Source organism: Ursus arctos, unplaced genomic scaffold, assembly GCF_023065955.2.
Source record: "Ursus arctos isolate Adak ecotype North America unplaced genomic scaffold, UrsArc2.0 scaffold_23, whole genome shotgun sequence".
In the NCBI taxonomy this organism is placed as follows: Eukaryota; Metazoa; Chordata; class Mammalia; order Carnivora; family Ursidae; genus Ursus; species Ursus arctos.
Window position 1 is genome coordinate 43,574,274 of NW_026622908.1, and position 12,157 is coordinate 43,586,430.

General features: G+C 66.5%; 1 protein-coding gene across 2 annotated transcripts; it reads left to right on the plus strand.

Annotated features, from left to right (window-relative positions):
* The first annotated feature begins 689 nt into the window (after nt 1-689).
* Nucleotides 690-11,421, plus strand: TCIRG1 (T cell immune regulator 1, ATPase H+ transporting V0 subunit a3). Of its 2 annotated transcripts, XM_026483024.4 has the most exons (21): nt 694-798; nt 1,988-2,052; nt 3,290-3,410; nt 3,742-3,820; nt 4,609-4,829; nt 4,922-5,007; nt 5,238-5,364; nt 5,451-5,533; nt 5,676-5,769; nt 5,853-6,065; nt 6,676-6,820; nt 8,396-8,535; nt 8,608-8,765; nt 8,836-8,926; nt 9,538-9,656; nt 9,760-9,967; nt 10,221-10,346; nt 10,466-10,570; nt 10,653-10,770; nt 11,012-11,189; nt 11,273-11,421. In XM_026483024.4, exons 3-21 carry the CDS (start codon nt 3,294-3,296, stop codon nt 11,349-11,351), a joined length of 2,487 nt encoding a protein of 828 aa, XP_026338809.2. In that variant the 5' UTR covers nt 694-798; nt 1,988-2,052; nt 3,290-3,293; the 3' UTR covers nt 11,352-11,421. The 2 variants fall into 2 exon arrangements, with proteins under 2 accessions (XP_026338810.2, XP_026338809.2); XM_026483025.4 differs by lacking the exon at nt 1,988-2,052 and having other exon boundaries at nt 690-798.
* The last annotated feature ends 736 nt before the right edge of the window (nt 11,422-12,157 follow it).

The window sequence follows — 12,157 nt, forward strand, 5'->3', positions numbered from 1 at the left end:
GTCCCCGGTGGGTATGGTCCTGGCTTGTCCAAAGTGCAGGCAGCTGGACATCCGTGAGCCTCGGTTCAGGGTGCTGGGACATGACCAACCGAGGGGAGCTAATTAGCAAAGTCACTGGGACACCCCCAGCCACGGGCAGACAACAACTACCACTGTGTGCCCGGCCCCGAGTGGAACATCACAACCATGGCCCAGCCCTCAGTGTCCTGCTGCTGTTGAGGAAAAAGGCTCAGAGAGGGGCAGCACCCACCCAAGGGCACGGAGCACTGGGCCTGGAGCCTAGGCCCCTATCCTGGGGGGTCAGAGGGAGGGTGTAAGGACCGGGTACAAATGCGGCCTCAGGAAAGGGGTCCCAGAGGTGGGGGAGCGGGCTGGGGACACGCGGCTTTTGGATCCCAAGCCTCAGTGTTTTGAGGTTCCATCAGCCATAGGCCCAGTGAGGCCTCTAGGTGCTGGGGGGTCCAAACCCCGTGCCCCGGACGCCTCCCCGCATCTGCATGCCGGCCACGTAGGCGTGCGCGGTGGGCGCTGCTCCGTGTCTCCGCTCGGGTCTCCCGGCGGCCCCGCCCCCCGTCCCCAGGGGTCCCCAGCCTCCCTCGAGGAAGCGAGGGCGGTGCCGGCCGCTCGCCGCACTCCGGTGCCCCTCCCCACCAAGCCCGGACGGGACGGGGCGGGGCTTCCGTGGTCCCGCCCCTTGCGGCCCCGCCCGCCGGGGAAAGTGAGTTGCGTGGGCGCCGCGGCCCGGAGCGCAGAGCCGGGAGCCAGAGCTGAGCAGCGCCGCGTGCGGCAGACCCGGGGGTGAGTGTGCCCCAGCCGGGGTCTGCAGAGCCCCCCCGCCCCCTGGCTCCGTCTGCCACCCTCCCTTCGCCCTGCCCCAGGAAGGGGGTCCTGGAACCCCCACCCAGCTGGGTCAGTGGATGCGACCCAGTCTGCCGGCCCGGCCCGCCGGGTATCGGGCCTTGGTGGGGGCCACAGTGGGGACGACGAGGAGGAGGAGGTGGGGAAAGGGAAGAGGAAGAGGAGGACAGAGAGTTAACAGCTGCTAACTACTGGGCCCAACTCTGCCCGTCCTGGAGGTGCTCTGGTGGCGCTCAGGGCTTTCTCTGTGGCATCTTCCTCGGAGGGAGGGACCCATTCTACAGATGAGCAAATTGAGGCCCACCCAGCTAGGAAGAGGCAGAGCTAGAGGCAGGTGGGGTGACTCCAACTCCAGAGCCTACCAGTCTGGAATAGGGGAAGCAGCAGGCCCTCTCCTCCAGCTCAGCGCTATCATGTGGGTCAGGGGCTCGGGGGAGAGATCTGGGGGGTTCCTGAAGGAGTTGCCTTATCCTCAGCCCCTGAGGGACCAGGAGGAGATGGGAATAGAGTTAGGAGGGGGCTGCAGTCTGGACCCTGAAGGCCACAGGACCGAGGAACCTTCATTTGCTCCATTAAAAGGAGTGCGGTGGCCCCTGGCTTGCATCGCGGCCAGGGAGGATGGGGGGTAAGGGGTGAGCCAGTGCAGTCCTCAAATGTGGGGGAGGGGTCTGACCAGGTCCCTGTGCACCCCACCCACCCAACCCAAGGGAATTCCCGCCCAAGGGACTTGCCCAGGCCGAGGCCCTGTGAGTGAGAGGTGCCAGGCTGGATTTGGCACAGCCTGGGGCGGTGGCACCCCCTGGGTCCCCAGACCTGGTTCCCAGAACCGGCTCATCTGTGCAGCCCAGCCTTTCAGGGTGCCCTGGGCAGAGAACTGCCCTCCCCTGAGCCCATATTATGCACTGACTGGGACTTCCAGACCCGCAGCTCCAGCGCCTGGCTCCGGCCTGACTTAGCCACCTGCTGACCACCTGATCCCAGACCTCACTCTCCAAGTGCACTGACCCGTCCGCGAAGCTCTAAAACAAGGTTATAGGGTCCTCTTCCCCCAGGATTGCTGATAGGGTTCAGCGAGGTAGTGTGGGTGTAGGGGACATGGAGGCTCTGTTTTTGTCATCTCTCCACTCAGGGCCTGTCTCTCCTGGGGGTGGCCAACTCCCATTTACCCAAAGAGGAAGTGGAAGCCCAGAGAAGGTGAGAGACTCCCCCAAGGACACACAGCCAGTGACAGCTAGAGCCACGCTCTGGAGCCTGGTCCCTGGCCCTTGGGGATGGAACCTAGCCCCTCCTGCCCACCGCGGGGCCCAGGGCTGCTATAGTCTCAGGCTGCCTCCCGGCCTTCTCTCCTCTTCCAGGCTGGGGCCGGGGCTGCATTCCCTATTTAGACTGAAGGAAACCAGGCCCAGGGGAGGAAGTGACCAGCTGGGCAGGCCCCCGCTGGCCCAGACAGCAGGCGGGGCACTTTGGCGCCAAGTGTTCACCCTCAGCTGGGACCTCACCCGTGCCTGTCCCCTTCCCTGACACTTTGAGAGCTAAGGAAACTGAGTCCCACAGGGGGGAAGTAGCTGGCCCTGGGCCCCGAGAGCAGTGGTCGTGGAGTCCTGGCTCATGGCTGGGGCATCTGCAGGGCCTCCCCCACGGCGTCTGGGCAGGGCCCCGCCAGGCTGTCCTGCCCATGTCAGCTTCCACAGTTTCGCTTTCGAGGGTTTCGACACCTGGAAGGCTGTTTCCGCCCCTATTTGGACATCGGCCACCAAGCGGTCCAAGCCTCTGGGGAAGGTCCCCCGCCCTCAGGCCTCTTTGCCCTCAGTGAGGGCACCAGGGGACCCGGTGGGGGCTCCCACCCCCTCAGCACACACAGACACCCCAGGGAGGGAGGGGGGGCTTCAGCTGCCAGGGGGTTGTGGGGGGGTGGACAGCCCCAACCTCAGCCCTGGCTCTCTTGTCACGGAGGCTCCTTGGTGTAGAAGGACAAGGGTTCGTGGCCAGCCGAGGGCTGTGGCAGTTAGGAGGCTGGCTGGAGGTGACCCTTGGCCTGGGGCCCCAAGGATGAGTAGGATCTAGGGTGAGGGCAGGTCACAGAGGAGGGACGGTGGGAGCAGAGGGCATGTGTGAGAAGAGCCAGTGCCACCAGGGCTCGGGGTGGGTGCCTGGGACAGGGCAGAGCCAGCTGGGAAAGAGCTTGGGGGGGGGGGCGGTGGGTCAGGCCGTGAGGTCAGCCAGGGCGGGGTCTGCTCCCAGTTGCACCGCTTACTTCCTGTGCGACCTCGGCACCCCTTTGAGGCTTCCCGGGCCTCAGTTTCCCCATCTGTCGCACGGGGTTGGTAGCAAGACCTTCCATGGATTATGTGAGCTGAGGTGGACAGAATTCCTGCTCGATGGGGAGCCATCTGGCCCGCCCGACTGAGCCTTCCCCCGGCCCGGCCCGCAGGACCATGGGCTCCATGTTCCGGAGCGAGGAGGTGGCGCTGGTGCAGCTCTTCCTGCCCACGTCTGCCGCCTACACCTGTGTGAGCCAGCTGGGCGAGCTGGGTCTCGTGGAGTTCAGAGACGTGAGTGGGGCCGGACAGGCGTGGGAGGGGGCCTCGTCCTCACCCCGAGATGGTATGCTGCCTCCCCCCAGAATGGCCCCTGCTTGAATCCTGGCTGCTCTCTGAAAGGCCAGCCTTATGGCTGAGGCCACCTTGCCTCCTGGCCCCGTCACACCCTCCCCAGAGCACGCAAAGCCTGGTCTCTGTCCAGCTGGGCATCTGGAGGGTCATGGGGTGTTCGGCATCTTTCTCTGGGGAGGCAGCTATGGCCTGCAGAGAGCCAAGCCTGGACCCTGGGTGGGACCTCCCTGCCCCCGCCCAGAAGTCTGACCCCTCTGTGCGGCAACCACAGCTCAATGCCTCGGTGAGCGCCTTCCAGAGACGCTTCGTGGGGGACGTTCGGCGCTGCGAAGAGCTGGAGAAAACCTTCAGTGAGTTGGCCTCAGGCCCACATCCCAGGCAGGCTTCCTGGAGGAGGTGCCAGCCTGAGAGGAGGAGTCTTGGTCCCCCAGGTGGAAGACAGAGAAGGGAGGTCCAAGCCAGGCCCTGCAGAGCCAGGACAGGGCAGCTGGGGATGCTCTTGAGAATGGGGCTCACTTGGAAGAGGCCTCAAATATTGCATGAAGACTTAGGAATTCATCCAGTGGACACTGGGAGGCACTGTGGTTTCTAAGCAGGGGAGAGGCATGCACAGAGCTTTCTCTGCTACAGATGGCCTGCGGTGGGCAGAGGCCGGTGTACAGGGTCAGTGCCCCAAGGAGCCGCTTCTTCGACCCAGGCAAGAGGGACCCTGGCCCTGGACTCTGGCAGCCCCTCCCAGGAGGAGCCTATGAGAGGGGAGAACAGAGCACATTCGTTTAATGGTGTGTTAGCTTGACGGATAGCTTTTAAGGCATCGCGCTCTTGTCCCAGGCCCCCCAGGGCTTGGGCCAACCTGCCTGGACACCACTGTGGGACCCAGGGCCCGGGCAGGGCAGTGGCCAAGGGAGAGCGGGGGGGGGGGAAAGCTCAAGAGGAGAGCAGACCTTTGGGGATATAGGTTTGGCCTGGGGTTTTTCCAGGGGTCTTGGACTCAGTGAATCAATTAGCTGGTGGTCAGTTGAGTTTGGGGCAGCGTTTGGGACCCCCTAGACCTTAGGCGGCCCTTGGCTAACAGAGGCCATGAGCTGGCGTGGGCCCCCCGCATGGCTTCCCCTGACGCCCATCGCTCTGCCCCCAGCATTCCTGCAGGAGGAGGTGCGGCGGGCTGGGCTGGCGCTGCACCCACCCGAGGGGAGGCTGCTGGCACCCCCACCCCGTGACCTGCTGCGCATCCAGGAGGAGACAGATCGCCTGGCCCGGGAGCTCCGGGATGTGCGGGGCAACCAGCAGTCCCTGCGGGCCCAGCTGCACCAGCTGCAGCTGCACTCGGCCGTTCTGGGCCGGGGCCACCGCCTCCCGGTCAGCGCCAGTCCCGGGCAGGGGGGAGGGGGGAGGCGGGGGGCGCCAGGCCCTATGTGGGCGCGGGGCTCACGGTGCCTCTTGGCCCCCAGTTGGCAGCCACCCCCACAGATGGGCTCTTGGAAAGAACCCCCCTGCTCCAGCCCCCGGGGGGGCCCCACCAGGACCTGAGAGTCAAGTAAGTAAGGGGCGCATCCGGCTCTTTCCTGACAGCCGGAGGCCCTGACAACCTCCTCGTTCAGGGCTCGCCTCCTCCACCCTCAGACTGCCCGCAGCCTCCTCCTTCAGGCCCAGAATTTCCGGGGCTCGCGGGGGTTTCTCCTCCTCTGGGCCGGCCTCGAGCTCCGGCCCCTCCCCGGGAGCAGGCCGCGTGCCTGCTGGACGGTCCTGAGCCGCCCGGCCTGGCAGCTTCGTGGCAGGTGCCGTGGAGCCCGCCAAGGCCGCCGCCCTGGAACGCCTGCTCTGGAGGGCCTGCCGCGGCTTCCTTATCGCCAGCTTCAGGGAGACGGAGCAGCCGCTGGAGGACCCCGTGACGGTGGGGGCTGGGGGGGCCCAAGGGGGGTGTGGCGTCCCGGGCTGGGGGGGCCGGGACTCCAGGTAAAGCGGGCCCCTCTCCTTCAGGGTGAGCCTGCCACGTGGATGATCTTCCTCATCTCCTACTGGGGCGAGCAGATAGGGCAGAAGATCCGGAAGATCACGGACTGGTGAGCTCCGTGGGGCTGCCCCCACGTGTCACTGCCCCGTCCCCCGCCCTGCCCCGGAAGCTCCCTTTCGACTCAGCCTCTGTCCAGCCAGAGCTCCCCCCGCCCAGGCCGCTCCCCTCACGCCACCCCTCCTGCCTGCCAGCTTCCACTGCCACGTCTTCCCGTTCGTGGAGCAGGAGGACGGCCGCCTGGGGACCCTGCAGCAGCTGCAGCAGCAGAGCCAGGAGCTGCAGGAGGTGGGCGCTCGCACAGCCCCAATGCCCTGCCGCCCCCGCCCCGTCGGCCCGGCCGCCTCCCTCACCGCCTGCTCTGGCCTCAGGTCCTGGGGGAGACGGAGCGCTTCCTGAGCCAGGTGCTGGGCCGGGTGCAGCGGCTGCTGCCGCCCTGGCGGGTGCAGATCCACAAGATGAAGGCCGTGTACCTGGTCCTCAACCAGTGCAGCGTGAGCGCCACGCACAAGTGCCTCATTGCCGAGGGCTGGTGCGCCGCGAGTGACCTGCCCGCCCTGCAGCAGGTGCTGCAGGACAGCTCGGTGAGTGGGGCTGGGGTGGGGGGTCTCCTGCCCTCCACTTCTCCCAGGCAGGTGCCAGCTCCCACCTCCCAACACACTTCCTGTTCCCAATACCGGGCCTTGGCCAGGGCTCCCCCTGCTTAGGGGAGTCTGCCCCGAGGTCCCTGGCCCAGGCGCTCCCCGTCCTGATGTCGGAAGCCCAGGGAGGGGCCAGAGCACCCGGGAGGCTGGCTCAGCAGGCACTGGCCCCCTCGAGGGAGCCTCGGGCTACTCATCTGTGAAATGGGTGTGATGACCCACCGGGGTCCCTGTAGCTGCTGGTGCCTAGTAGGTGCTCACAGGTGGCAGCGGGGCTCCCTCTCCTGGGCCACCTAGATAAGCAGCAGGCTCCGATTTCCCAAGCGATTTCTGGTCCAGCTGATCTCGGGCTCTCCCTAAATCACCCCGAATTGGGGCAGGTGGGATGGTGGTCCTATTTCACAGAGAGGGGAGGGGCTATCCTAGATGTCCCGGGCTCCTGCCCGGTGAGCCCCACATCTCCGGCTGGGCCTGGCTTGGGGGGTGTCAAAGGGTCTCTGAAGGCCCCCCTGCCATCAGTGTCATCTGTCTGTCTGCCCCTCGGGTGCCCCAGAGCGAGGCCGGTGTGAGCGCCGTGGTTCACCGCATCCCCTGCCGGGACATGCCCCCCACACTCATCCGCACCAACCGCTTCACAGCCAGCTTCCAAGGCATCGTGGACGCCTATGGCGTGGGCCGCTACCAGGAGGTCAACCCCGGTGAGAGCCGTGGAGCCCCCAGCCCAGGAGGGCGGCATCTGCGCACTGGGCCTGTCCTGCCCCGTTAAGATGAGAAGCGCACTCCCACCATGCTGGGGGGCGGGGGAGGCAGTGTGCAAGCTTTGTGTTTACCCCCAGCAGCATCCCCCTTCCCAGTTAGGCTCACAGGGGATCCAGCATGGGGTCGTGCAAAGAACAGTAGGAATGGCTCAGGTCTGAGGTCTGACTTGCTCACCCCGGCCCATTTCTTAGTTTCCCTGAGCCTCCGTTTCCACATCTGTTCGATGGGAATAAGAGTGGGGCCCTCAGAGCAGGCCGGGGAGGTGGGCAGATGCGGATCGGCAGTGCACAAGGCCAGAGTCAGCCTGCTGAGCTCTTCGGCGGCCGCACTGTGTTTTTAAGAAGTTTGACTTGGGTGCTGTTGGGTTTTCCCAGAAGCGGACCCGGGGGGCTAGTGGGGGGGGCGCTCTGGCACAAGTGGCCTGTGAAGAGAGGTGCTGCTGTGAGAAACCAGTCAGGGAAGCAGCTGAGGGGTGGGGAGTTGGGGAGCAGGCAGGGCGCTGCTGTCACCTGCCCGGTTCTGCTCCCTCCAGACGTGGCTCTCCGTGTGGCAGGCGGCACCAGGTGGTCCGTGGCCCAGAGCCTGCCCCCCGCATGTCACTGGGTGGGGACCACAGTGGGTCTCAGCCCAAAGAATGGGTGTGGGAGATGAGCCGTGCTGGGGCATTTTTTGGAGGGGACACGGTCACAGGCCAGGGAGGGTCTGGCCTCAGCCGGTGGGCTAGAGCGCGGGGCAGGCAGGACACAAGTCTGGCACGTGAGGCGGAGTGAACGATGACCAGGGTCCCGTGCAGTCCTTTGGGGCTGCCATGCCTGCCGGGTCAGCATGCAGCGCTTGACCCGGGGCCCCCATCCCTTTCACATGCTCGTGGTTCCTCTGTGCTGGCAGAGGCCGGTGCAGTTAGGACAGACAGACCTGGTCACCAGACAGCTGCGGTCGACGACCAGCTCCCAGCCCTCGGAGCGTTACCTTGGGGCGGGTAGACGCGGCCGCGGCTTCTGTAACGAAGCACCACAGATGGGGGCGCTTCCCCGGAGTTTCTCGGCTCCTGGGCTGGAGGCCGGAAGTCCGAGGGGAGGGACGACTCAGCTCGGAACAGGGGCGTGCCCTGAAGTCCTGTAACACCCATTAGGGATTCATCAGGAGGTGAAGTGACCGACTCGGCCTCCTGGAACTTGCCCGGTGCCAGTCAGGACGGCCGCGGGCTGTCTGTGCTTTCTGAGCTTCTGCTCACAGCTCTTGTAATCACCCTGGCGGGAAATGGTTTACCGTCTACCGCCAGTACCGCCCCTGGATAGACTCATTGATAGGAGCCCTACGAAGTGTGGTCTTGCGGTCTCCAGTTTACAGGTGGGGAAACAGAGGGTCAGAGAGGCTAAGTCACCAGCCCGTGGTCACACAGCCAGGAAGCGGCGGGCCCTGGAATGCAGACACACGGTCGGGTGGCCGCTGGTGCACAGAGGCCCACGTGCCCCTGGGGGCCCTGGCTCACCGCCGGGCCCCTCTGCCCGCAGCTCCCTACACCATCATCACCTTCCCCTTCCTCTTTGCCGTGATGTTCGGCGACGTGGGCCACGGGCTGCTCATGTTCCTCTTCGCCCTGGCCATGGTGCTCGCGGAGAACCGGCCGGCCGTGAAGACGGCGCAGAACGAGGTGAGGGCGGGTGAGGGGTCGTCGGGGGGGGGGGGGGGGCCAGGCCACGCCTCACGACGCCCCCGTCCCCAGATCTGGCGGACCTTCTTCGGTGGCCGCTACCTGCTGCTACTCATGGGGCTGTTCTCCGTCTACACCGGCTTCATCTACAACGAGTGCTTCAGCCGCGCCACGACCATCTTCCCCTCGGGCTGGAGCGTGGCGGCCATGGCCACCCAGTCCGGCTGGAGGTGAGGCCCGGCCTTGGCCCCGCGGGCCCCGCCCCCGGTAGCCCCTGACCACCCGCCCTTGTTGCCACAGCGATGCGTTCCTGGCGGAGCACCCGCTGCTCACCCTGGACCCCGCAGTCAGCGGTGTCTTCCTGGGACCCTACCCCTTCGGCATTGACCCCGTGAGTCCCGGCCACCTGCTGTGGAGGGTGTGGGCAGGTGGGCGGACTGGGCCGGGGCTCCTGCACTAACCCTGCCCTGACCTTGACCCTGACGTTAACCCTCGCCCTCGCCCCTCCTTCCACCACATTCACCGAGCCCCTCCCGAGGGCCCGGCCTGGTGCCGGGTGCAGGAGGTGCGGGGTTCCGGAAGGACGAGGGGCCCACCTGCTGGGCCCACACAGCGGCCACTTCAAAGAGGAGAGAAGCGTGTGGCAGCGAGGGCAGCACTGGCTTGCTCGGAGCCGGCCATGCCGGGCACCGTTCTGCGCTTTCCGCGCGACGCGACGTGGTATACAGTCCTCGCGACAGTCCCGTGAGGTCCGCGTCAGCACTGCTCCCGTTTCACCGATGAGGACACAGAGGCACAGGAGAGCACGCGGGCAGTGTCCCCCTCGCTGGGAAGAGCTGGGGTTTGGGCCCGGGCTGGCGTGCCTGGCCGTGCGCCGCACCCTTCCCTCTGCTGCCCCGCCGTGGGCCGACGGGTGGCAGACCGTCTGGGGGCAGAGGGGCTGCCGAGAGTGACCTGGGCAGGGAGGCCCCTGCGTGACGCCCCTGCCTCCTGCCACCCCAGGTCTGGAGCCTGGCCGTCAACCACCTGAGCTTCCTCAACTCCTTCAAGATGAAGATGTCCGTCATCCTTGGGGTCACCCACATGACCTTCGGGGTGGTCCTGGGAGTCTTCAACCACGTGTGAGGGCCCGGGCTCCGGCGGGGGGGGGGGGGGCACCGGGACAGGCAGGGCCAGGGGGCGGCTGGTGCGTGGTCCGATGACCCCGGCCTTCCCCCCCCACAGGCACTTCGGCCAGTGGCACCGGCTGCTCCTGGAGACCCTGCCCGAGCTGACCTTCCTCCTGGGGCTGTTCGGCTACCTCGTCTTCCTGGTCGTCTACAAGTGGCTGTTCATCGCCGCCGCCGCGCCGGCGCCCAGCATCCTCATCCACTTCATCAACATGTTCCTCTTCTCCCGCAGCCCCACCAACCCGCTGCTCTTCCCCGGGCAGGTAGGCGGGGGCCGCGGGGGCACCTCGCCGCTCTGTGCGGCGGGGGCAGGCCTGGGGCTGTGAGCCGGGGAGGTCGAGGGACGCTGGTGCTGCGGGTGCCGGCAGCTGCTTCTCCCCAGGATTCCTGACAGCGCGGCGTCCCTGCTTAGCGGGGGGCCCTGGGGTGGAGTGGGCTGCAGGCTCTGGGCCCCCGAGCTGGGCGCGTGGCTCGCCGAGGGCACCCTGACTCAGGCTCCCTTGCCCCCTTCCGCAGGAGGTGGTGCAGTCCGCACTGGTGGTCGTGGCCCTGGCCGCGGTGCCCGTCCTGCTGCTCGGCACGCCCTTGTTCCTACGCTGGCAGCACCGCCGCCGCTCGCCGAGGCCCGCTGGCCGCCAGCTGGTAGAGACTCGGGGGGCGGGGGGGCATGAGGGCTGAGGGGGGGTTTGACCCCACCCTTGCTGCCTCTCGGCCTCCTGCGTGGCGGGGGCCTGCTGATGCTGCCTGCTCCCCACCCCCAGGATGAGGACAAGTCCGGGATTCTGGACTCCTCCGACGCCTCCGTGGCTGGCTGGGGCTCTGATGAGGAGAAAGCAGGGTGCCCGGGGGACCAAGAGGAGGCCGAGGTGGGTGTGGTCTTCCCGAGGGTGTGAGTGGGCGATGGTGGCTGCCAGCCCGGCTGGTCCCTCACTGCCCCGCATCCCCCAGTTTGTCCTGTCCGAGGTGCTCATGCACCAGGCCATCCACACCATTGAGTTCTGCCTGGGCTGCATCTCCAACACGGCCTCCTACCTGCGCCTCTGGGCCCTGAGCTTGGCCCACGCCCGTGAGTGACCTGGGCCCAGGGGGCGGGCTGGCCATGGGTCAGGTCCTGGTTACTTCGGACGCTCGCAGCTGCTGGCTGCGTGGCCTGGGCAGGTCCTTCCCTGGGCCTCAACGTCCCCTCTGCAGAGTGAGGCTGTCGGAGGAGGTTCCCCCACAGGAAGGGGGGCTTCGGGCTGCCACAGGGGCTGCTGGCCGGACACCCCCTCGGCCCTGGGCTCCACTGCTGTCTCCCTGACCCCCAGAGCTGTCGGAGGTCCTGTGGGCCATGGTGATGCGTGAGGGCCTGCGCATGGGCCGTGAGCTGGGCGTGGCGGCCGTGGTGCTGGTCCCCATCTTCGCCGCCTTTGCCGTGCTGACCGTGGCCATCCTATTGGTGATGGAGGGGCTCTCGGCCTTCCTGCACGCACTGCGGTTGCACTGGTGAGCGGCCCGCCTGGCTGGCCCCGGGCAGCATGAGGGGCGGGGGGCCTGCCCCTCACCAGCTCTCCCCTTGTCGCCCCCAGGGTGGAGTTCCAGAACAAGTTCTACTTGGGCAGCGGCTATAAGCTGAGCCCCTTCACCTTCGCTGAGGAGGAGGACTAGCGCCCACCTGTGGCCATACTCCGGTCCCTGCCCTTACCTACGGAGACGAGAAATAAAGATGGACTAGGAATTGTGTCTTGGTCCTGTCTGCAGTGCCAGGGGCTGGAGAGCCTGGGTGGCAGGGCCTGGGCTCTGGGCATGGACTGGTCCCACCCCACGAGACTCTAGGTGTCACGGACTCCGTGCCTGGCTATATTATGCTCTCTTATCTGTCCATGCAGCTGAGTTTGGTGTAGGGTGCAGTGGGATGGGAGGCCCTGGTCTAGGACTTGGGGCCTTGAGAAGTTGGGGAGAGGCCCCATGAGCACACCTGCAGTAATCCCAGAGTCTTGGCCTGAAGTGGGGACAGAACTAGGACCAAGGAGGGATGTTTCTAGCACATTCTAGCTCGGAATGAGCGTCTTCCCAGGCTGAGCTGAGGGAGGGGTGGTGGTGGTGGTGGTGGTGAGCGCCCCATCCTTGGGGATGTACAAACTGGTCTGACTCTGGGTCACCAGAGACGCACACACACTACCACTCTCCACCCCACCCTCCGCACAGAGAAGGGCAGAGGCTGTCCAGGCAGCCCGAGCATTGTCTGGGGCCCGGAGGGTCAGGAAAAGGGCTGCGCTGGACTCCAGGTCCTGCTGCGCCTTCAGTGGGGGCTGCTGTCTCCCATCCCTCCCTTGGTGACCAGTGCTGCGCCCCCGAGGCCATCCTCCGGCTGCTGGACAGTGGCATTGTGCGTGTCTTTCTGGCCTGGGTCCCACCACTGGCTGGGAGGTGGTGCCAACACTTCTCAGAGGCCTTCCTTTCTTGGGCTCAGG